At 48.9% G+C, this 25830-nt stretch overlaps 1 protein-coding gene across 2 annotated transcripts in view; it reads left to right on the top strand.

Annotated features, from left to right (window-relative positions):
• SCARA3 (scavenger receptor class A member 3) overlaps positions 1 to 25830 on the top strand; it is a 34876-nt gene that overhangs the window by 6245 nt on the left and 2801 nt on the right. Inside the window, exons 2-5 of one of the 2 annotated variants that reach the window (XM_065908130.1) lie at positions 9892 to 9990; positions 11514 to 11633; positions 16218 to 16316; positions 17363 to 18406. In XM_065908130.1, the coding sequence (XP_065764202.1) occupies positions 9892 to 9990; positions 11514 to 11633; positions 16218 to 16316; positions 17363 to 18406 (1362 nt within the window). The remainder of the gene's footprint in view (positions 1 to 9891; positions 9991 to 11513; positions 11634 to 16217; positions 16317 to 17362; positions 18407 to 25830) is intronic. The other variant, XM_065908131.1, reaches the window with a different exon arrangement.

The following is a 25830-nucleotide window of genomic DNA, read 5'->3' as shown; positions in this document are numbered from 1 at the left end:
CAGCAGCTCATGAAGTTGATGGTTTTCTCACTATTTTGCACGCAGAGCCCAGAGACAGAAGGGGAATCCCCGTGTGAGAGAAAGCATGACTGGAAGTGGTGACAGGCAGAGAGAGTGAGGAGTTTGAAGGCCCAGACGTGATGGTCAAGATCAAGAAACTAGTGATTCCCACCCCTCCCATCCACTGGATTTGTGGAATTCAAGGGCAGTGGAGGAGATGCTATCTCCCCAGAGGAGACCAGTGTGTAGGTGATGGGAGAGGGTTGAGGTCTGCTGTGCTGAGTGAATAGCCCAGATGCTCTTCTCAGATACCACCCCCCTTATCGGTGGGGTTTTATTCCAAAATCCCCACGGAATACCAAAATCCAAGGATGGTCAAATCCTTTATATAAAATTGCATAGTATTAGCCTTTAACCTACCCACAGTCTCCAGTTTACTTTTGTTTTTTATTAATTTTTATTGGAGTATAGTTTCTTTGGTGGGCTTCCCTGGTGGCTCAGATGGTAAAGAATCCACCTGCAGTGCAGAAGACCTGGGTTCTATCTCTGGATTGGGAAGATCCCCTGGAGGAGAGCATGGTAACCCACTCCAATATTCCTTCATGGAGAATACCATGAACAGAGGAGCCTGGCTATAATCCATGGGGTGTCAAAGAGTCAGACACGACTGAGCGACTCAGGACACATGGTTGCTTCGCAATGCGATGTTAGTTTCCGCAGTACAGCATGAATCAGCCACACACGTACATATATTTCCTCTTCTTTGGATTTCCCTTCCCATATACTTTAAATTATCTCTAGATTACTTATGATATCTAATACACTATAAATGCCAGTTTAAGTGTAAATCGTTGTAAATACAGTGTAAATGCTTTCTAAGTAGTCACTGGTCACTCAGCAAGTTCACGTTGTGCTTTTTTGAAACTTTCTGGGAAGTTTTAATATTTTCTTACTGAGGTTGGTTGAGCCTGTAGATGTGGAACCCATGAATATGGACTGGCATTTGTTTTACACACCCAGACACACACACATGTGTATGACAGTGACAGTGTGAGTGACTCAGTCGTGCCCAACTCTGCAACCCTGTAGACTGCAGCCTGCCAGGCTCCTCTGTCCATGGGATTCTCCAGGCAAGAATACTGGAGTGGGTTGCCATTTCCTTCTCCAGGGGATCTTCCTGATCCAGGGATCGAACCCGTGTCTCCTGCACTGCAGGCAGATTCTTTGCTGACTGAGCTTCGAGGAAAGCCCTATGTGTATGTATAATAAACTGTATTTCTTTGGCGGTGCCAGGTCTTAGTTGAGGCACTGAGAATCTTCCATCTTTGTTCATTGTGGCATGTGAACTCTTAATTGCAGCACATCTGGTCTTTTCTTAGTTGTGGCATGTGAGATCTAGTTCCCGGACCAGGGATGGAACCCTGGCCCTCTGCATCATTGTAAGTGCAGAGTCTTAGCCACTGGACCACTTAGGGAAGTCCCCCAGTTGGCATTTTGAGTTTATCAAAATAACCAGGGATTGCTCCTGGCATTCTCTGGGTCACCACGCCAGATGTCTGCCCAGTGTGGGTGAACCTTGTGTAGGAGAGATCTGTACTACCCGAATGCCAAGAGTGCCCCAGTGAGAACACGGAGGGCAAGAAAGGGGAGGAAGGTCATTTAGGATAGAGAGGGAGTCTGCCCACAACCTCTGTGGTTACGGGAACCGTGAAAGGCAGCCGATGCTGGGAGCTGTGGGCTGGCTCTGAGGATTCAGGCAGAAGTGGTGGGGAAGGGAGAGGGAAAGAGGTAATGCCTGTCCCAGAGCATCAGATGTGGATTTTAGGGATCAAGATGCCGAGAGGCGGCAACTGTCACAGGGAAGCAGAGCATGATACCTCCTGGGCAGGAGAATCTGAAAGGGAAGGACCAATTCATCAGAGCAGAGAGGGACAAACAGATTCCCACCCAAATACAGACGCATCTGCAGCGGAAGACTGTGGGGAGGGGGTCATGGCAGAAGGCTTCCAAGGAAAACAATTTTTCAACCTTAATTACAGCATTCTCCGACCGTAAACTACAATTTCTCTGCGACTTTAAATATAGCCTTGGTTCCTGAGAAGAGTTTGAAATCTTTATTTTTACTAACCCAATTGGCTGTTTTGAAAACCCACTCTGTGAACTCCATAGAAGATAATCATCAAAATATGTTCCTTGAAGTTCCTGAAGAAAGCCCTTTTATTCAGTTCCTCGAATCTCTCCCCCTCGCTGACTCTGATGGAAGACTGCAGTCCCAGAAAGGCCAAAGAGTGAATTAACTCCACATTTTTGGTCAGCCGAAAGCGAGCCTGAGTCGACGACCACAGCTGTGTTAGCAGGTTGGGGCTATTTTCCGCCTCCACAGGGGAGAGGTGAACCTGGTTTAACCTCAACGGAGCCAGGAGTCACGCCCAGCCACGTGCCCACTCGGGAACCTTCAACTCGAACCCTCTAGACGTGGCTCTGTGGGAGTCGGGGCTTGAAAAAACAAGGGTGTTCCCTTGTGGCTGTCCCTCTGATATTTGAGTTGGATGACGCGACCGTAGGTATGGAAGAAACAGAGGCGCTTTCAACTCTCCAGTGGTTGCCTCTGCTGCATGAGACTGAGCTTGCAGCGCTGTCTTCGAAGGCTAATTTGTTTGTAAAGTTCACTGCTTGGAATCTGGGTAGAGATCGCTAGCTGAAGTGTGGGGCCGGTTATGCCTTGGGTAGGTCATGTGGGATGCTCCCTCGTGACAGCCCCCTCTAGAACAGGGGAGGCTGAAACGGACATACAAAGTCTTTGAGGTTTGGTACCCCGAACAGCAAGCTGTCCCCAGTTTGTCCCAAAAGAGAGGTTTATCCAAATACTCGTGGGTTCAGGCATTACCCTATCCCAAGGGTATACTCCTTTCCCAAGCCCCACTCACTGCCGTCCCAGTAGCCTCTATCCTGGAGTCAGCAAAATGAAAGAAGGATGAAAAAGAGAGACAAAATACAACTAGAGCCTATTTCTGCCTTCCTGGAAAGGTGACCTCGTTTAGACACCTATGGAGACCTCTCCAACCATCCCAGGACCCGGCAGCCCATAATATTTGACATGATGGGGCTCCTTAGTTTTCATCATGTCAAGAAGCCCTTGATTTCATGGATGGTTTACATTTGATGCAGGGCAGAACTGCAGCCGGAGAAGGCCATGGCACCCCACTCCAGTACTCTTGCCTGGAAAACCCCATGGACGGAGGAGCCTGGTAGGCTGCAGTCCATGGGGTCGCGAAGAGTCAGACATGACTGAGCGACTTCACTTTCATTTTTCACCTTTATGCATTGGAGAAGGAAATGGCAACCCACTCCAGTGTTCTTGCCTGGAGAATCCCAGGGATGGGGTCGCATAGAGTCAGACACGACTGAAGTAACTTATCAGTAGCAGAACTGCAGCCTGAGTTGAGAGGGCCGTAAAAATGCTGGTGGGATTCTAAAGTGATCACTGGACACAGATGGAGAAAATTAAACCCCTGTCCCACAAAAAGGGAGTATTTTTAGACTTTAGGAGCGAAAAATCATAACCCTTGCTGTAGCTCTGGAGAAAGGGAGGGGAAGCAGATCCCAGATTTTGCTGCACCACCCCAAACCCCTCTTTCATTCCTTTTCAATCCAAACATTAGGCCCCTCCCTGTATATTCTTTCAAAGTTTCTGCTCCTTTAAGCCTTTGCATCCTGAATTCATCAGAACTCCCCAGCACTCCCTCGCCATGGAGAACTCTAAAAATAGATCATGTTTAAACTGTATTTTAAGTCATTAAACTTTTTTGTGTGTGTAAAACTGAGCTCTTAATCAAAAAGGGCAGAAGTTAGCAATACTCTAAGGATGCAGGCCTTCTCGAAGGGTCAGTAAACCCATCTTTTTTGAATATCCGCATGAGGTCAGCCCTGTGTTGAAAGAGGCCCAGGAAAGACTTCCTGACCTCAAGGAGGTGACAAACTGCTGGCAGGCCAGACGTGCAAACAGATGCCGGGCCCAGATGGATGAGGCCTTTCCATGTGTGTGTGTGTGTGTGTGTGTGTGTGTGTAGCTGTGCAAGAACTCCATAAGTGTATTTGCATCTTGCTTCAGATCACTTCCCTGGTGGCTTAGATGGTAAAGAGTCTCCCTGCAAAACAGGAAACCCGGGTTCGATCCCTGGGTTGGGAAGATCCCTTGGAGAAGGGAACAGCAACCCACTCCAGTATTCTTACCAAGAGAATCCCATAGACAGAGAAGGCTGGCAGGCTACAGTTCATGGGGTCGCGAAGAACTGGACATGACTGAGCGACTAACACTTTGACTTTTCAGATTGCTAGGCAGTTAGGAACCACTGACTAGCTAACAGATCACTTAACCTCTCTGAGCCTTTGTAACATGACAAGTGGGCTCTGTGACTTACAAGTTCCCTTTCCAGTCCCCCTCTCTGAAAACGCAGGAAAGCCAGGGCATCTGACACTAAATGACGTGCCCCAGAAGGCATGGGAACAGGCAGCATGGAAGATGGACTGGGAAGGAGATTCTTTTCCTGCCTCCGCCGACTCCGCTTGGTCTGGTGCAAGGACTGGGTACAGATCCTGCCTCATCCACCGTCATCTCGCCCATCATCACCTTTGTGTCCTCCAGCCAAGCTCTTCTCCATTCATCATGTCTGTCTCCTCTCCCATCCTCTCACTGGCTCAGTCATGGTGTAATGCGAGCATAATGAGTCCATGCTTGTGAACAGTTTGGCTTCTAAAACCCTCACAAATGCTTTGGATTACGTTCTCATTCAGAGGAGCAGGGCTGGGACAGTTGCTACAGCCTTCCAGACATAGGTAAATGAGCGGTCCCCAGGGTCCGTGGTTCAGCGCTAGTAAACAGGAAGTTTGAAGGATTAGAAAGGGGACGCTGGGGAGCAGTGCAGTGAGTTATGGAGCCGAGATGTCAGCAGAGGGAATGGGGCCAAACACTTGTGACGTCTCTCATCTAAAGAGAGCTGAGATTGTGCCCACCAGCGGTGCCCTTCATGTGGGCTACCCCACGAGGCATCAGATGGGTCTCCGTGGATTCCCACTTGCTCACGACTGCCCATCTTGGGGCTCTCGACAGGAGAGCAGAGTTAAGACAGAGCTGTGTGCTTTCCTAGGGAGTGTTCACTGAAGGTTAGTGTTAATCTTGCTTGATTTAAGTCTTCCCAGATTCCCTGCAAAGGCTGTAAACAGCAAAGTAATGAAATTGACCCTGGAAACAGAATAGGGAGGAGACCTCATCACGGGAGTAGGCAGAGAAGCCCCACCAGGGGAGGAGAGAAATGAGAAATGGGCAGGAAGGCCTGGAAGGCGTCTCCACTCTAAGAATGGAAGGAATACCTCCCCAAGGGACCCCAAAGGCTGCGGTATATCCAACAGCGTCACTCTGGCTGAGATGTTGGGGGTGAGAGGGCCCCACTAGTAAGGGTGAGGTTTTGGTGGTCACAACACAGAAGGCATCGCCTCGCCTGGGTTGCTGCTTTATGGAAAACTGATGGCAGTGCTGGTAACCTCCCAGGCAGAGTTATCCTCTTAAACTTTGCAGATTGATGACGGGGTAGCAGCCCAAGACACACAGCAGGGCTGAAGAGGTTGATTTCTCAGGATACGTAGAAAGGGTTCCCATCCTTGTCAGCCTTTCTTCTGCTGCTGTACCCACCCTCCTCCAAAGCATGCACACACACACACACACACACACACACACACACACAGCTGAAAACACTAACTCCATCACATAGAGGGTACCCGGAGTCTGTTACTATGGAGAGAAAACTCAAACTGGAAATTCAGGATGTTATGATACTGTTACTGATCAGGGTCCTTGTATTGGAGTGCAGTTGTTTTTACAATGTTGTTTTACTTTCTGCTGTATAGCAAAGTGAATCAGCTATATGTATAGCTGTATCTCCTCTTTTTTGGATTTCCTTCCTGTTTACTTTTTCTGAAGCTCTTGAGGGTAATTTACATACATCGTGGTTCTTTACTTCTGAACACTTCAGAGTGGATTTGCTAGGAACAGGAAGATGATCAGGGTAGTCATGAACTATTGAATTTGCTTCAATTCTGTATTTAATTTACCGTATGTATTCTGATGTTCATTGATCAAATAATCCCCTTGATAGATTTCCTTTTCCCTCTGGCACAGGATCCATTCTGACATTAAGGACTGTATTTGGTTGTCACGTCGCGTTCACCTTGTGTTGTCTTTTTAGACTCTAATATTTTTTAAAGTACAGTCCCCCACCAACTTTTTAAATACAATTTTCATGCTGTGTTTTTCTCATATTTCCTCATGATTCAATCGGGGTTCTGCATTCTCGGCCAATAAATTTCGTAGATGATGGTGTGTCCTGCTCAGCTGTCACATCTAAAGATATACCATGTCCATCTGTCTCTCTCCTGGTCAGTGTTGCCTGATTTCCTCAATGTATAATTACTGAGGCTTTTTTCCTCCTCTGCAATAATAAGTAATCTGTAAGGAGACACTTTAAGGTGATGTGTAAAGGCTTATACATAAACAGACATACATGCTGTTCTTCATCAAAATTTTCCCAAGAGCTGGCACTCATTGATGGTTCTTGCCTGATCTGGTCTTGACCATGATGATTGCTGATCCCCCAGCTCCAGAAGTAATAAGAGCCCTCCCTTCTCCTGTCAGTTTGTCTGTGGTATGGATTCCTATTTTTTCAATGACTCATAATTGCATTATTATACATAAATATTTCAGTACTCAAGTTGTTTAGGCTGGTTTCCATATACTTGTGACATGCCCCTATCATTTTTTTTGAGCAGTTCCTTAATTTCTGAAATAGCAAGATGTTCCAGATTCATCTTCGGTCTACCTTTTGCCCCAACTGTAGAATTAATCATTTCTTCAAGGTGCCCTGGCTCTTTTTAGTGGGAAATGGTATGAGAGCCCAAGATCTGGGTTGCTAGGCATGCACAATGCCATTTTGATGTCTTTGCTTCCTGGAAATTTCAACAAAGTTATATGTCTACACATAGCTACACATATAGATACCTCTATACATATATGTGGATGTAAACAAATATCTGCATACATAAACATATTTTTGAAATTATGAATTCCCACTGATGCCTTCAACTTCAGTCCATCCCCAGAGGGTTCTTTCTTGTCTCTTCCATTCTATATTTCTGATCCCCTTTTCCATAGTGAGAACCCTGGGTCCAAACCAATCAATGCATTAACTCTATCTGCTCAGTCTTGAATTAATCTAAAGTAACTTCCAAATTGCTTTACCTATGCTACAACAACAGAATAAGTTTCTTTGAAGGTTCAAGATTTGTTTGTACCTCTTCCCCAATCCTACCCTATCACACCCTAGACTGAGGTTACACAGTTACTATGTCATAGTAGATTAGTTTTTTCCTTGTTTCCGCATTTAGTTTATTTATTGTATTCATTCCAGCAAGCAAGGCTTATCGGGTTCCTAGTATTTTTATTAATAAAATTTAATTTTTCAATATGTAAAAACTTAGCATACTTTTATTTTTTTAATTTCTTTTTTTTTTAATTTTTTTTATTTTTTATTTTTCAGTGGGTTTTGTCATACATTGACATGAATCAGCCATAGAGTTACACGTATTCCCCATCCCAGTCCCCCATCCCACCTCCCTCTCCACCCGATTCCTCTGGGTCTTCCCAGTGCACCAGGCCCGAGCACTTGACTCATGCATCCCACCTGGGCAGGTGGTCTGTTTCACCACAAATAATATACATGCTGTAAAAACTTAGCATACTTTTAGAAATCCAAACTATACACAAAATTAGAGTGAGAGGACGGTGAATCTTTTCTGTAGTCTTTCCCCCCACTCCATCCCTTGTAGAAAACAGCTTTGTTGTTTTTTCATTGACTCTTCCTGCGTTGCTTCTTTTAGTGGTAAGCGTATATATGGACGCCTTATTGTCCCTTCTTTCTTATAAGAAAGGTGGCACACCATATGTGCTACTTCGCACTTTGCTGTTTTCTTGTAATACCTCCTGGCGGTGACTCCACATCAGCTAATAGAGCTGCCCTTATTCATCTGTTTAGCTTCGCTGAGCCCCACTGTGGGTATGTATACCATTGGATGTTAGTAAATCTCCTGTAGCTGCATGCTTAGATAGTTCCCAGGCTTTGACATCACAAATAATCCTGTAATGAATAACCTTGCCACATATATGTTCAGAGTCGAAGATATTTATCCTAGACAAATTCATAAAAGTGTGATTGCTGGGTCAAAGGGCAAATGCATATATTAAACCCCTCTACAAGCCTTGGGCCATTTTTGCTTTCAGACCCCAACTCTCCACCACCTAGGCCAACAGAGTGTACTGTCAAGCCTCTGCGTTTTTGTCAATCTGATGGGTGAGAAATCTTATCACAGTATAGTTTTAAACTGCTTTTATCTTATAAGTAAAGTTAAACACCTTTTTATTCACTTGGGTACCACTTTTATGTCTCTTTTCATAATTGTTCTGGTCTTTTGTTCCTTTTTCTATAGGATTTTGTCTCCTTTATTTCCTTTATTTTTAAAAACTTATTATAAATTTGGTATATTAATTCTTCATCTGTGATGTATGTTGCGAATATTTTCTCCCTGTTTGACATTTGCTTTTTTGGCCATGCAGAAGTGTTGTTTTACTGTTTTACTTTAATGTAGTCACAGGTATTCATCTTTTCTTCTATTGCCTCTGGATGTTCAGGCATGGTTTATAAAATGCCCCCACCAGATATCTCCCAAGCAGTTTAGTTGTCATCATCAGCTTGCACCCCCACATTCCAGCACAAAAGCCCTGGTCAGCTCTGTGCAGACCACCTCATTTCTCAAACATTCACTGGGATGTTTGTGTTTATCCTCCCTATTTTGGGCATCTTTCTTCTGGTCATTCATAAAAAGACCAGATCTCGTAAGGAGGAAGGGGTATGTAGTGTCTAGGGGAAGGGGAATAATCTTCTGAATGGAGGAATGCATCACTTGGGTTTTATTTAGGGAGCATGAGTTCCCAGGGAACAAGCACTAGATCAGCCTTCCGACATGAGACCTGTTCCTGCCTCAGTCCCGTCCACCCTCGGCAGTTCCTGCATGAGGCAGCGTGTGAGGCAGAGGCTGTGCCCATCCTGTATCCTCACATCGCCCCCTCCTCCTCTCTGCAGTGCCTCTCCCACCCCACCCCACCTGGGCTGGACGCAGAGTCTTGATGGGGGCTGTACTGGAGCTAGATTCATCCTTGTCCCTGCAGAAGCAGAATCCTGCTTTGGGTACCACGTGCCAGGGGTGGATATGTGCTGAGTCACATCAAGCAAGCTGTATTTCTTCTTGGGCTTCCCTGGTGGCTCAGTGGTAAAGAATCCACCTGCAATGCAGGAGACGTGGATTCCATCCCTGCGTTGGGAAGATCCCCTGGAGAAGGAAATGGCAAACCACCCCAGTATTCTTGCCTGGGAAATCCCATGGACAGAGGAGCCTGGGGGACTGCAGTCCATGGGGTCGCAAAGATTCAGACACGACTTAGCGACTAAACAACAACATTTCTTCTTATTTCATGCCAGGGATCTGAGCAAGGTATAGATAGAGTGGGCAGCTAGGCTGGCCTGTACATTTTTATAAGTCTGCCAGAGATCGTAAACTCTCCTCTCCCAGATGTTGGGATGTCCTGGTCCCTTAGCCATTCGATCCTGCCCTCCATCCCCCTTTGCTCTGATTACCATCAGGTCGCCTGGAGCTCAGGTGGGCTGACTTGGACCCGGAGGTGAGGGTGAGCACAGGGGAGGGAGACTATAAATGAGCGGGGTATCTGGAGAGGGGTGGGTGCGGAACACCCCTGCCTGGGGTCTGACGGTGCTGGCTTCGTCACAGTGAGGTCAGCCGCTGGTGACGGAGATGCGCTGTGTGTCACAGAAGAGGAGCTGGCTGCTGACGACGAGGACATGCCGTCCTTCCCGTGCACACAGGAGGGTAAGGGCTCCGGAGCACCCCTCTGATCCCCTCTCTGGGCTGAGAAGCACCCCGCCCCTGCCCTCAGCCCCAGGCTGGGGAGAGACTTGCCTGTCCACATGGCTTCCGGGCTGTTCATTCCCCACCGCTCCCTGGAGGCTTAAAAGGCGGAGTTGCACAGGCCTGGGTTATGCGGTACAGACGAAGTCAAAGTTTGTCACATGTGACATCTGTCTCCAGGGCTACTCCTGAGACCTACCGGGGACCTCTGCCATCTCCCCCAGGGCCCACCTTCCAGTTGGCCCAGAACTGTCCCCTTCATCATGCCACTCAAGTGGCCAGTCCTTCTCAAGTCCACGGGACCCAGCTTGGCATGAGAAACCAAGGCCCTGTGAACTGTTATTTGGCGTAGGGCTTCTTGGCGGGTTTCAGTCTAGATTATCAGCCTTGGCTGTCCATTGTCATCACCCAGGATGTCTGAGACCGACCCTCAGAAATTCTGATCTCTTGGTCTGGAGTGTGGATGGGCATCAGGGTTTTTAAACATTCTTGTTACTCATAATGCACAGCTGAAGTTGGATCCGTCTTAGAAATTGCACCACCGGGAACATCACAGCTTTCTCGCTGGGCAGTGACCACCTCCCAGGGTCTCCAGGAACACTGGCTTCCCTCCTGCTTCTGTACGAGGGACCAGCTGACACAGTGGAACCATCCGTTTGGATTCCAGGAGAACTCAAGTGACCTCCACAGTTCGGGGACTAGTGACCGACCTTCTGGTTGGCCTGGGACTGAGGGTTTTCCCAGGAGGTGTGACTTAAGAGTTTTTAAAACTGAGACAGTCTTGGCGAGGCATCCTGGTTTGCCCGATTCCGAGGAGTTCCCTTAACAAAAGACTTTCAGTGCTAAAATCCAGGAACATCCTAGGCAAACTGGGAGGAGGTGGTCACCCACTGGTGAGGCAAGGCTGGCTGCCCCATAGTACAGATCACGACTAAGGTGATCCTGCCTTGCCTTAGACAGGGGCGACTCCCTACCATGTGGGCTGAATGACGACGCCATGGAGACAAAGGATAACATGATACCAGTGTTCTTCCAAGGCCCTGACTCTGGTCTCACCTATTCCTAAAAGCTGTGGGCTTCCCAGGTGGTGCTAGTGGTAAAGAACCCACCTACCAATGCAGGAGACATTAAGAAACGCAGGTTTAATCCCTAGGTCGGGAAGATCCCGTGGGAAGGCAGAGCAACCCACTCTAGTAATCTTGCCTGGAGAGTCTGATGGACAGAGGAGCCTGGTGGGCTACAGTCCTTGGGGTCACTCAGAGTCAGACACAACTGAAGCGACTTAGCACGCATGCCCATTCCTGAAAGCTCCAGGACCTCCAGAAAAGGCAGTGATGTGGGTGGAGATGGAGACCAGCGACAGCCCCCTTTCTGAGGATGGTTCAAAATGTGCCGAGACAGGCCAGAACAGGAGAACTGACCCTTTTAGTCGCAGCCTCCACCAGTGGGCTTTTTTTGACGCCATCCCTCCACACCCCCCACAGGCCGACCGGGACCCCGCTGCAGCCGCTGCCAGAAGAACCTGTCTTTGCACACGTCCGTGAGGATCCTTTACCTCTTCCTAGCCCTGCTCCTGGTGGCCGTGGCCGTGCTGGCCTCTCTGGGTGAGTGCAGGCTGCCAGCAGGATTGGCTAGTCCAGGGTGCTCTACCCTGGGCTGTTGGGGAATTTCTCATCAGAGGTCTGTTGGGCACCAGAACCCCAAAGACAAGCACAGATCTCTGCAGCTCACGACCCACCACAGCATCTTCCTGGCTAGGGGCTCTGAATGCCTGCTCCAAGATGGGAAGACTGGCTCCTAATTTCTGGCCAATAATGAGCTGTGTGGCTTTGGCCCCTCTCAGGACCTCTGTTTTCCTACTGGTAGATGACAAGATGGGCTTCCCAAGTGGCTCATTTGTTTAAGCATTCTCCTGCTAATGCAGGAGATGTAGTTTCGATCCCTGGGTTAGGAAGATCCCCTGGAGAAGGGAATGGCAACCCACTCCAGTATTCTTGCCTGGGAAATCCCAGGGACAGAGGAGCCTGATGAACTATAGTCCATGAGGTCACAAAGAGTCAGATACAGCTAAGCAACTGAGCACGCACACGCACAAATGACAGGATAGGACTAGACAGCAGTTCTGAGTTTCAGCTCCATCTTAGAATCGTCTGGGAGCTGTAAAAAATATGATACCCGGGCCCCACCCTGGATAATGGAATTGATTCAGTATCTAAGCTCTTCAGATGATTCTGGTTTACTTCCAGACTTAAGGTCACCGGATCAGATGATTTCTAAGCCCTTTCCGTGGTCCTTATGTTTCTCAAAGTGAGGTTGGATGCTTATCTGCATCAAGGTCACCCGCAGAATCTGTTAAAACACAAATTCCTAGGTCTCACCCAGACCTAGTGAATCAGAGTCCTGCCAGTGGGGCCCGGGGATCTGAAGCTTGGTGGTTCTCATACGCTCAACAGTTTGTGTGACAGTCTGCATGCTGCCAGATTCAAGTAACCTCTGCCTTCTGTGGGCTTCCCTGGTAGCTCAGCGGTAAAGAACCCACCTGCCAATGCAGGAGTTGACAGTTCGATCCCTGGGTCAGGAAGATCCCCTGGAGGAGGAGGAAATGGCAACCTACTTCAGTATTCTTGCCTGGGAAATCCCATAGACCCAGAAGCCTGGCAGGCTGCAGTCCGTGAGGTCGCAAAGGGTCAGACACGACTTAGCAAGTAAACAACAACAACTGCCTTCTGGATGTTAACCATTTATGTTTAAAAGTAAAAACAAATTTGAAAGCTTCTTACTGCAATCCCATTCCATTCCTAGCTTCATTCTTTAAAACTCTTCTGTACAAAGGGAAGCCAGTAGGTTTGCTTGCTCCAGTGGACCAGACACGAGACAGCGGGGCTGGGCCTCGGGTGAGGCAAGGGAGACACGGAGGATGGTCCCTGTGGGTGCCGACCCTGCACTTGTATGACCCCTGGGGTGGGGTGCTTCGTCCTGACCCGTCTTAGAGATATTCAGTAACTGGCTTTCCCAGCTTGAAGGCGAGAGGCCAGCACGTTAATGATTTGAACAAACAAATCCTTGGAATTGGAATCATCTTCCAATAACCCTGAAGGTGTTAATGAAATTCAGCAGAAGCCAGCGCCTCCTACGTGTCGGGTATTGAGAACACTGAGATGAGTCCATCGCATTTCACCCTCAGAAGGACTGGTTCTCAGTCTTGTCTGCAGGTTAGAATTCTTTTGAGAGCATTTAAAAATGCATGTGCTGGAGCCCTCCGCGCCATGTGAATGAAATCATAGTCTCTGGGTAAGACCCAGGCTTTAATCATAGAGGAAAGCTCCCAGGCGGTCCCAATGAAGTGGGAATGTTGGGAACCACTAATTAATCATTAAAATGTTATAATAACTATTGTAATAGTTATATAGTGATAATAGTTATTAAAATAATTATAATAGTTATTAACAATTTAAAAGTTCACTCTCCCTGTTAGTTTATATTAAATTATTATAACTGCATGATAAGATATTAATATCTTATTATTTATTAATTATAACATAATTGTTAACTTAATATTATATATTAACTATTATTTTAATTATTAGCTTGTTATATTATTAATTATAACTTATTAATAGTAACTTATTAATTGTATAGTAAGATGTTATTGATAAATAATAAATAACATATTAACATGCTTATGGGATTTACCTAGTGGTCCACTAGCTAAGACTTTGCAGTCCCAATGCAGGGGGCCTGGGTTCAAACCCTGATCAGGGAAATAGATCCCACATCATTTTAGCTAAGAGTTAGAGAGCCACAACTAAAGATCTTGCACGGTGCAACAAAGACTCAGCACAGCCAAATAAATAAATAAATATTTAAAAAATAAATTTCTTTTAAAGAAAAGAACTTCCCAAGCCCCTCACCCCCACTCAACTCTACCTCTCTCTCTCTGCTAAATCACTTCACAGAGTCTGGACACCCAGAAAGTGGCTGAGATCCCTGGTCAGAGAAGGGTGAGGAGCTATAGCCCTGCCATTTAGAAGCAGCAACCTGGCCACTGAACCCTTAGCAGTTCCTGGTGAGCCCTCAGAGAGCCTCGGCTCCCAGCAACCATGAGACCACGAAGACAACTCCAATAGCACATAGAGAAGAGCCTGTATAGGCACCAGAGCCCTTCAGAAAGGACGGACGGTTACTGAGTGCCCATGGATGCCCACCGGATGCCAGGCACTCTCCCATACATGATGGTCATGAGTCCTCTGAACAAGGCCCCGAAATGGGAGGCTGGCTCCATTCCACATACGAGAGGGCAGAATGGGAGGTGAAATAATTTCCTCCAAGATCCAGGGTGAATGGGCTGAGGATTATAAGAACTGGGGTGTGTCTGGGAGGCAGTGTGTCTGGGAGATCAAAGGAGAACTTTAGATTTTCCTTTTTATTTTCACCTCCAGCCTGGTTGTCCCCACTCCTTAGGATGGTGCTGGCCTTGTTCATTGGGTTTATAATCTAGAGTACAGTTGGCAACCTTTCTTTGTCAGGGGTTAGGAAGTAAATTCAGACCATGTATTGACTTGGTCGAAACCAAACTCTGCCATTGCAGTGTTCCCAACAGTAGGGAATTTTTATATAATTGCTGAATTGTTTATATAGAGTATGAAACAGACATTAATGATTTTAAAGTGACTTAAGGCTCAATAAGAAAATGTCCATGACCTGATACCCATAAAGCAAAAAAAAAAAAATAGAGATGTGCAGAACATCCCAATTTTGTACTGTTGTCTTCTAAAAAGCCATGTATCTGTGTAGCTATAGGGGCTTGCCTGGTGTCTCAGTGGTAGAAGACCAGCCTGCCAACACAGGAGACACATGCTCGATCCCTAGGTCAGGAAGATTCCCTAGGGAAGGAAACAGCAACCCACTCCCATTCTTGCCTGGGAAATCCCATGGACAGAGGAGCCTGGCATGCTGCAGTCCATGGGGTTGCAAAGAGTCAGAAACAACTTAGCGAATAAACAACAGCAATGTAGCTATAAAATGACTGAGATAATAAGGTTTAAGAGATACACAACAATGTTGATGGTAGCCGTATCTCGGTGGTAGGATTAGGAATAATTTTTATCTTCTTTTTATATTTCTTTCTTATTTGTCCCTATTCTAGCCTACGGTCAGGTTATAGTTCTAAAATCTGAGTGGATGGAAATTATATATGTATATGCATGATTTATGTATTATATATTCTAATGCATACATATATACCTCCATATGTACATATACACTTAAGGGAGATATGTAAAGAGACTATATATATCTATGTCTATAGATATACACTAAGTCCCCTACATACAAATGAGTTTCATTTCAAGAGCACGTTCATAAGTCTGGTTTGTTCATAAGTCTAACAAAGTTGGCCTAAGTACCCAACTAACACAATCGGCTATATAGTATAGTATTGTCATAGGTTTATCATACTTTTCACAAAAATAATACATAAAAAACAAGTAAAAACAAAAAATAAATACAACATTTTTAACCTTACACTACAGTCACTTGAAAAGTACAGTCGCCCAGTACAAAAGCTGGCATACAAGGGCTGGCATCAAGTGAACGGGCAAAAAGAGTTAGTGTCTGGAGGAGGGAGAGGAGGTGAGAGATGGTAGAGATGGAGGGTCATTAACAAGAGGAGACAGAAGGCAAGCTGTGATTTCACTCACGCCTGACGCTGACGGCACAGGCTCTCTTGCTCCTTGCTGGATTCAATTCTATCTACCCTCTTGCTTCCAGACATCCTGGGTTTGAAATAAAGATATTATACTACTGTACTCTATACAGCACTCTTCAGTAAGTTACACAAAAGCACACCCACTGGTAGAGGATGCACGTGTGTGACTGTACGCCAGACACGTGAACTAGCTTACGTGATTGGACATGCAAACGCACGTTCGCATCTTTGACAGTTTGAAACCTGAAGGTTCTTATGGAGGGGACTTCTGGATATAGATATATAGATACACAGATACGTTTCTGAGAGAAGTGTGATAGACTCTGGCCATTGAAACATCTTCCCTTACAACCATTGGGAAGCCCCGTAGAAGAAGAGTGGATGGTTTTGGCTAACGAGGGGCGGATAAAAATGCCTTGTCAACAAACGACTGCTGCTTCTCTGAGCTAAGCCCCTTTTCTCATCTCTGTTTCCCCTGAAGTCTTCAGGAAAGTGGACTCTCTCTCAGAAGACCTCTCCCTGGCCCAGGCCATGTATGACAAGAAACTCATGTCTATGCAGAAAAATCTCCAAGGGCTGGGTAAGTGTCCAGGGTTCAGGTGTGCTAATGAGCAGGAATGAAGGCCAGTATTACTTGGAGTGGGACCAGGGATCCCCCAGGCCATGGTGCCCTGGAAAGGGCAGCCTTCACCAAACTTCTAGGCACAAGGGAAGGACAGTCATGGTCCCTGCCTCCCTGTCCAAATGGAGAACCCACCCAACGAGGGCTGCTACCCTGGGATATGCCCAGGAGTGGGGCTGAGAGTTCTGTATGTGGCACAGATCTGCCCAGAGCTTCTGGGTAGAGAAGAAAGCTGAAGACAGGCCACTTACCCTCGTGTATCCGAAGTTATTGGGGTGGCCAAAAAGTTCGTTGACACGAATGAACTTTTTGGCCAGCCCAATATTTTTACGACTTCAAACACTCTTGCCAAGTCGGCCCTTTCCTCATCACTGCCTTAAAGTTTGCACGGTTTACAGTCTGTTTATCTCTTGCTTTCACAAGACAATGTTGTTCTGAGAATGAGACAGAAAGAGCCATAATGGAAGGGTTTAGAGGGAGGCTGCTAGGTGAAAAGAGAAAGTTTTATTCTACAACTAATTAGCTGAGTCATATTTGGCAAATCACTTCTCTGAGCTTCATTTCTCAGAAGTCTCAGGGGAAAAACGTTCCTGCACCCTTTTCTCCACTAGCTTATGAGAGGTTCAAATAAAAACACATACTAAAAAAGAAATTTTTTTAACCAAATATTAAAATATGGGGAGAAGTTTTAAAAATAAAACGGGAGGTTCTTGGCAACCTTAGAAAAGTTACAAAGATATATTTTCTTGAGACTTTGGTGAGGAGATGGAGAAAGTGTCCTAAAGCCTAGATGTCCCGTCAGAACAAAGACTTGGGGTAGAAATAAGATGGCACAGAGGCTAGCAAGGTTTTTCCAAAAAGGATGTCATAGCAGGTCTTAGGGAAGAAAGAGGGACAGGACAGCCACATGCCAATTCATGATGCTCTGAAATATTAAATTGAAAGAAGCAACCTTTGCCTTGTGAGCCTTCAGCAACTCAAAATGTTGCCCCTTTCTCCTGAAGATCTGAAAGCCCCGAACAACTGCTCTTTCTGCCACGAGGCTGGGCTGCTGGGGCAAGAGATCAGAAAACTGCAGGCGGAGCTGGAGGGAATTCAGAAGATGCTTCTAGCTCAGGAGGCCCAGCTACACCAGACCTCCCAGACCCACGACCTGCTCTCCACCAGCAGCGGTCAAATCTCCCAGGAGATGGGCAGTTGTTCCTTCTCCGTCCACCAGATCAACCAGTCTCTGGGGCTCTTCTTGGCCCAGGTGAGAGGCTGGCAGGCCACCACTGCTGGCCTGGACCTGTCTCTGAAGGATCTCACCCAGGAGTGCTACGACGTCAAGGCGGCGGTACACCAGATCAACTTCACCGTGGGGCAGACCTCCGAGTGGATCCATGGGATCCGGCGGAAGACGGACGAGGAGACCCTGACCCTCCAGAAGATGGTCACCGACTGGCAGAACTACACGCGGCTCTTCGGCAGCCTGCGCACCACCTCGGCCAAGACCGGAGACGCGGTGAGGAGCCTCCAGGCCACCCTGGGGGCCTCGTCCCAGCGCATCAGCCAGAATTCCGAGAGCCTGCATGATCTGGTGCTGCAGGTCATGGGCTTGCAGCTGCAGCTGGATAACATCTCGTCCTTCCTGGATGACCACGAGGAGAACATGCACGACCTGCAGTACCACACGCGCTACGCCCAGAACCGCACGGTGGAGAGGTTCGAGACGCTGGAGGGACGCATGGCCTCGCACGAGATCGAGATCGGCACCATCTTCACCAACATCAACGCCACCGACAGCCACGTGTATAGCATGCTCAAGTACCTGGACGACGTCCGGCTCTCCTGCACCCTGGGCTTCCACACCCAGGCCGAGGAGCTCTACTACCTGAACAAGACCGTCTCCCTCATGCTGGCCACCACCGACCTGCTCCGGGAGCGCTTCGGCCTGCTCAGCGCCCGCCTGGACCTCAACGTCCGCAACCTGTCCATGATCGTGGAGGAGATGAGGGCCGTGGACACACGGCACGGGGAGATCCTGCGGAACGTCACCATCCTACGAGGTGAGAGGCGGGTGGGCGGGGCTGCCGGGGAGCTCCCAGAGGGGAACACAGAAGGACCTAGTTTGGGGCCCGGTATCCTGGTGGGCTGATACAGCCCTGCAGCAAATGCCTGGGGAGACTGGCAGCTTTCACATCCTTTGGGAAGACTGTATGGCAGTGGTGAAGAATCCTCCTGCCAATGCAGGAGACGTGGGTTACATCCCTGGTCTGGGAAGATCCCCTGGAGAAGGAAATGGCAACCTGCTCCAGTATTCTTGCCTGGATAATCCCTCGGACAGAGGAGCCTGGTGGGTTACAGTCCATGGGGTCCCAAAGAGTCAGACGCAATTGAGCGATTGAGCACACACACAAGGCTCCTCACCTGCCTGACATACAGATTTGGATTTTTACACGTGGATCTATGTGTGACTCCACAGAGAGGTATAGGCAGAGCTCATCCTTTGGAAACTCTGTCTTCTCTTGTTTTCCCCTTCCCTCCCCCTCACTGGTGCTCTCCACTATCTGCCCCCTCAGAGGCCTGTCACTCTGATGCCCTCTGCTCCTCCCATCTCACCCTTGCATTTAGGCAGAGTTCTGCAGAGAAATATGAAAGAGAGAGAGAGACTAAAAGGAATTGGCTCATGAGATTGTGGGAACCGGCAAACCCAAAATCTGCACAGCTGATGTCCTAGTTCAGGTTCAAAGGCGGAAAGCTGTTATAGAACCAGGGAGAGAGAGTGTGTCCACTGGAGGTTTGTCGGGCAGGAAATGCTCTGTTACTCAGGGGAGGGTCAGCCTTTGGTTCTATTCAGGCTTTAACTGATTCAGTGAGGCCCACCCACATTGGGGAGGACAATCCACTTTACTTGGTACTGATTTAAATGCTAATTTCATCCACAAACACCCTGTGCACACACCCAGAATAATGTTTGGCTGAATATCTGGGTATCCCATGGTCCAGGTAGCTTGCCACCTAAGATGAACTATCACAAGTGCATCCCTCATCACCTTGGCACCCATGCCTATCTCCTTTGTTGTTGTTCAGTCGATAAGTCGTGTCTGACTCTTTGTAACTCCGTGGATTGTAGCCCGCCAGGCTCCTCTCCAGGCAAGAATACTGGAGTGGGTTGCCATTTCCTTCTCAAGGGGATCTTCCCCGACCAGGGATCGAACCTGCGTCTCCTTCATTGGCAGGTGGAATCTTCACTGCTGAGCCACCTGGGAAGCCTGGCAACATTTGGCAAGGAGGCAGGGATCATTCAGGGAGCTCAGGAGACAGGAGGGAAGTACCCACTATCCCAGACAGCACTGTTGTCTCCATGGAGCTCGGACTGGAGTCAAGCTCTCTGATCTCTGGTTCTCTTGAACCATTTAGTTTCAAATCTGTGTTGCCTTCAATTTTATACCAGTGAGCATTTTTGCTAATATTTTCTTTACTCTAGATTAGTGGTGTTGCAGGGGCTGGGGGCGAGGTAAGATCTTGTTTGCCTGGTGTCATATTTTTGCAACGAAGCCAGGTACTGAGTATTTCCTTAGTAACTGAGACAGTCTCACAGTGTTTCATTTAAAATATGTATCTGTGTGACCTCTAGGATGCAGTGTTCCAGTGAAGGCGTTAGCAGATAGTTCTCATGATTCATCCTCTAGTAATCTTGTTTTCTTAGGTTGCATTCAATCTGAGAACAACTGAAATGTAAAGCTTGGCTCATGACAAAGCCTATTCGTTTGGCCTCACAATCTTTTTTTTTTTGGACTTTTATTTTAAATTGGAGTAGAGTTGACAATGTTGTGTTAGTTTCAGATTTACAGCACAGTGACTCAGTCATACACATACTTGTATATATTCCTTTTTAAATTATTTTCCAGTTAAGGTTATTACAGGATGTTGAGCAGTGTCCCCTGTTATACAGTAGGTCTTTGTCGGTTATTCATTTTAAATATAGCAGTGTGTACATGTCCATCCCAAACTCCCTAACTAGCCCTCCCCTCCACCCTTCCCCACTAGCTTCACAACCTTTGTGGACAAGACGTGTTGCAGGTGTCGTGTCTTTATTTTACAGAACGGTGACCTGAGACTAGGAAAAGTGAAGGGATAGTTCAAGGTCACACTGTGATTAAGATCCTGACCCCTTGCCATGGCTCTGAGGTGCAAATGTCTGGTGATCAGCCAGGAGACACTGAGAGTGTGAGCTCACGGATACCAAAAAATGCATTTCCACTGAGGTCCTGCTTACGCGTCATGTGTGGGACAGACTGGAAAAGAAGGAAATGGTACCGAAAGTGTCAGAAGTGAACCATTTGAGACCCTCATTCCAAGTATAACCCAACAATAGTCATGAAAATTTATATTTGCGCCTGTCCTAATGATGGCAGGATTCTCATCAAAGGACTTCATCTTAACTGGAGACCAAGGTGGACATCACTTTGAGCCGCGTTTGACTCTCAGTTCAACCTCTGTATATTTGTTTAAATGCTATCTTTTGGCCAACATTCTTCTTGGTTGTTAAATCACCACATATAAAGCCTCTCACATCTGAAAGAAGATTTCAGGGACAAAATGTGCATCACTTCCTACAGGAAGTACAGACAGGGGCTGACAGGCTCTCACGCTGGGCTGGCAATGAGGTCTCCCTCTGTCTGGATCCAAGCTGCTATCTAGAATGCTATCTAGAATGAAGGAAGAGGGACATTCATGGCCAAGTGCTGACTGAAGGGCTGGGGCTCATAAACTGTGCAGGAAAGGAGCCTGGATTCTAATTTGCTCTGGGTCTTTAGGGAGAATCACTTAATCTTTCCGGGCCTCTGGTTTTGGGGAGTGTTTTGTTTTCTTTTGTTTCGTATGTAAATCAGTGGATAAGACCAGTTGTTCTCTGAGATCTCTTCCAGCTCTGTGATGAAGTCTGAATCTCCATTTGCCAACCAGAAAGCCTTTGTTACCTCCTTATGTCTGTGCCTCTCATAGAATGTTTCCTCTCCTTCTACATTTCCTCCATTTCCTCCTCCAGAGGATCTTCCCAAACTGGGAATCAAACCCTTGTCTCTTCATTGGCAGGCAGATTCTTTACCACTGGGCCCCCTGGGTAGGGAGGGAAATGCCTGCTTGGAGGATTAACAGGTTTACTTGTTATCGAGCAACAAGGGCAGTCAGTGAAAAGGAGAACGATGCCATCCTCTGCTGGTGCCTGCACGGGAGCTTACCGTAACGCCTGGCCTATTTCTGGCACATTCTTACTTCCCGGGCACCATCCTCGAGGCTTCCCACCTATGGGCCTTGGCCTCTAGTTTTCGTCTCCCCTGCCCCAGAGTACTGAAGAGATGAAGCCTAATTCACCGCTCAGTGTTTCCATCCCTTGGTCCTTACCACAGATGCCCACACAGTTTCCTTTCCTCCTGAATCCCAGCCCTGGGCCTTGGCAGCCCTGAGCCCCAGCCCCAGGGAAACTGCTAGAAACCCTTCTCAGCCTCTCTGCCCAAACCACTTACTAGTCAACAAATGGCTTGAGAGGAAAAGAAAGTCAGGCTTCCCTCAACAAGCTCCCCTTTCCTGGGGAGTCTGGCGTTTGATCTCTCTCCAAAACTTTCCGAAGGATGGCTTGGCACGGTGCCTAATGGTTTTAATTGTTCTCAGTGGGAGGTCTAGTTGGTACAAATTAATCCATCATAAGCTGACGTGGAAATCCACTGGCATTTTTTCAATGCTCCTCAGGTAACAAGAACCAGGATTGAGTGTCCCCGAGCCAGGCTAATAGTCTCATTGAACAAAGGGGAGCCTGCAGACAGAATTCAGTCCACTGAGGACCAAATGATGAACCCAGTCACCCAATTTGTTAGTATGAGAACTGTGCTTTCCATGGCACCAGGCCAATCTCCTGAGACACCCCCCCACTTCTGTTTCTGTCTCCGTCCACCTGTTTTGGACTGGGGGATGGGCTGTGCCCCCCCCCCCCATGCCAATGCACCCCTCTACCCGTGGGTGGGCAGTGCTGGTACGCTGACGCCTTGGTGCATCTGCTCAGCCGCCCAGCCCCTCCCCACTCCCAGTGCAGACCCCGAGCAGACCACCTACTTGTCTCAGACATGCAGTCAGTGTGGCTCTGCCCTAATGTGCCGGGATGGCCTAATTACAGCCCAGGGCTTCCTGAGTAATTATGGGCCTCTCCTCCGGTCTCCAGGATGCTCGGTTCCTCTCCCATCTCTGCATCGCGGCCACTGCTGCCCCCATTTTCTCTTTTGTCCTAAATGTGCCCCCGCTGCTCAGAGCAGCTCTTAGCTGCTCCCCGCCCTTCACGCCTGAGACACCCAGATCTTATTTCAGGTTGGGTGAGGGGCCCCTGTTGCAGAGAGCCCCTGGTCAGCCCGTTTCTGCATCCCTCCCCGCCATGCTAACTGCTGAACTCTGCTTGTTGATTTCCTCCCCGCCAGCTCTCCCTCTCTGACCGCATGACTCATGGCTGGCCCTGGAGGGACAGGCGGAGGCTTGGTTCACCCGAGGGAGACAGTCCTGAAGGTGACCCCTTCCTGGCTTACGGGGCCCCCTCCTCCAGGCAGCAACCGAGTGGGAGGTCCTGGCTGTGGGAGCGGGTCTGGGGAACAGGCCCCAAGCCTCTCGGGCCAGGGTTTGCATCCTGTCTCCATCCTCCCTGGTTAGTGATGGTTTGCAAGTTGTCACTCTCTGCACCTCAGTTTTTCATCTGTAAAATGGGGTGATGATCTCAAGGTATGATGCCACGGACATAGGAGAGACTCAGTTTCCCTCGCCCTTCCCTTCCCCGAGAAAATAGATCTCAGAGAAGTTAGGATGAGTGGGGGCCAATGTGGGCATGCTGACACCAGACGTGGTGGGGAGAGACCAATGCCTGTAACACAGGCCCTGCTCCCAGTGGAGCCTCCCCGACGGATGTCCTCATCAAGCCACCACCTAAGAGCCCTCCATGGGTTCTCAGAGACGGGTCAGCAGTGGCAGGCGTGGAGAGACTGTGGAGAGGGAGGTCACCCATTCCTGGCAGGCCTCCTTCCACAGGCGCTGGTGGCTGCAGTCCTGGGGCGCTGGTGAGGGGACAATGAAACTCAGGCTTCTGCTCAAACCTTCACCCTCGGCACGGGGCCCACAGGCTTTCCCACCAGGGGAAAGACACCCAAGAGCTTCCCCAGAAAGAGGCGCCTGAGGAGGCTGGAGGGGAGGAGCACACAGAAGCCTTTGTTCTCTGCTCTTTCTCCCCCGCTGTTGGCACAGAAACCCTGAGAAATCCTTCTGCGGGCTGCTGCGCCCTCAGGGGCCAGGGAGCAGAGGGCGTGTGCTGGAAATGGTGGTGCAGGAGAGCGGGGGTGTCCCAGGGAGGGGCAGGGGGCTCCTGGTGGGTCTGTGAGCATCCTTGTCCAGATAAGACTTCACAGGCGTTTCCTGAGTCCAGGCAGGGGTTGGGAACCATCCACCCAGGGAACAAGAGTGGAAGTCACAGGAGAGATCCTAGGATGAGAGAGAGAGGGACCAGGGACCTGGGGCAAGCCCTGGGCAGCGTGTTCCTAGAGCAGGAGGGACAGAGGTGGAAGGAGGGCTGCTGCTGGAGCCGCCGTGCCCTGGGGGACTGTCAAGCGTGATCTAAGAGAGATAGGTGATGTGAGCACGGATGGGCAGTGCCTTGCCCAGAGTCGCTTGGTGCCCTCAGACTCCCTTCCACGTGAACAGCCTGCAGGGGCCTCTCCACCTTCAGACGGCCGTGCTGTTCCAGCCCCCACCCCCGCCCTGGCTGCCCCAGGTGCCAGGGCAGAGCTGGGCGTGAGGACAGGCTGGTTCCCAGCCAGACGGGGGGCGGAGGTCCCTGCCGCCGTCTCCCCGTGCCCTTGTTGTGATGTTGTTCTGGCCGCTGTGCTGCAGACGATCGTTGCAGACAGAAGGGCAGGTCAAGCTGTTCCCTGGTCACTGCCACCACCGCCAGCCCGCCCCACGCCCACTCCAGCCAGCCGATGACGGCATGCCAGCCGGTACTGCTGGCAGGCCATGTGAGCCGAGCTCGCACAGGCCACAGCCCCGCTGTGTGTGGGAGGTGGGCATGGGCAGGAGGTGGCCCGGAACAGGTTTTTATTGGCCCCAGTGGGGCTGAGTATGTCTGGGCTCCGGTTTCCAGTTTAGATCGTAATTGGAGGATGGTGTTCAGTGACTCTCTGCTCCACTTACAAACCCTCCGAGAGAGAGATGAGCAGGGGTGGAAGTGTGGGGGGCGGCCAGGACAGACGGAGGCAGTGTCTGCATTAGCGGGGAGAGGGGCCCAGGGCTGCAGAACTGGGTCGAGCCCGCTGAAAGGGCTCCCAGCTCCTGCAGAGAAGATCCCTTCTCTTCAAGGGCTTCTGGTTTCTGCTTGGGGACCCCTGGGCTACCACGTCACTTCTCTGGTTGCCTCCTCTGTGAAATGTAGGAGTTGGACTAGCCCCCACCAAGCTCAAAAACTCCAGGATTCTTTTGCAAAGGCGATGATGTAACAGTTGAGTTCTCAAGGAGAGCAGAGCGTGGGCATGAGAATTCACCTCCCAGCCCCAGGGTCATTGTCCCCACCCCCCGCCCCACGAGCTGGTGCCCAGACCACTGAAAGCCAGGGCTTTGCTGCGCCTTAACCCCAAGGGGGCTAAAGCCATTCTCTGCAATTCATGTCCTCACCAAGCCAAAGGGTGCTGTCTCCTCTAGTCCTGGGGCATTCTACCTGCTTAGGCCAGATTGATGGCCACACTCTAACCTGTGTTCTGAGGGTGGGTACAGCTTTGAGAGGTGGTGACTCTGATCTACCCAGCAGGCAGATAGGCAGTTAAGGTCATCTGACCCCTGCTTTGCATGCTAGGCTGGGCTGTTTAAGGAAGGGCATATAGGGGGAGGTGGGAGGAATTGGGAGAGTGGGATTGACACATACACAGTATTGATACTATGCATAAAATAGATAACTAATGAGAATCTACTGCACAGCTCAGGGAACTCTACTTAATACATTGTGGTGGGTGACCTGAATAGGAAGGAAGTCTAAAAAAGAAGGGAGATGTGTGTATGTTCCCTGGTAGCTCAGACGGTAAAGAATCTGCCTGCAATTCAGGAGACCTGGGTTTGATCCCTGGGTCAGGGAGATCCCAGGCAGAAATGGCAACCGACTCCAGTATTCGTGCCTGGAGAATCCCTTGGACAGAGGAACCTGGTGAGTTACAATCCATAGGGTCGCAAAGAGTCAGACATGACTGAAGCGACTTAGCACTAGCCCTACAGCTGATTCACTTTGCCGTACAACAGAAACTCACACAACTTTGTAAAGCAACTGTACTCCAAATAAAAATCCATTAAAAGAGAAGGGATTCATCCTGGCATCTCCCCCAGGCCCTACGCCAGAGCTGGGTGGGAGCTAGGGGTCCAGAACTGTTTGGTGCCTCCCCCTTTTCAAGCATATACTGAGCTTTCCCTGCTGTGGGCC

This window comes from Muntiacus reevesi, chromosome 17 (genome assembly GCF_963930625.1).
Source record: "Muntiacus reevesi chromosome 17, mMunRee1.1, whole genome shotgun sequence".
NCBI classification, from domain to species: Eukaryota; Metazoa; Chordata; class Mammalia; order Artiodactyla; family Cervidae; genus Muntiacus; species Muntiacus reevesi.
This window is presented reverse-complemented; position numbering and strand designations above follow the sequence as displayed.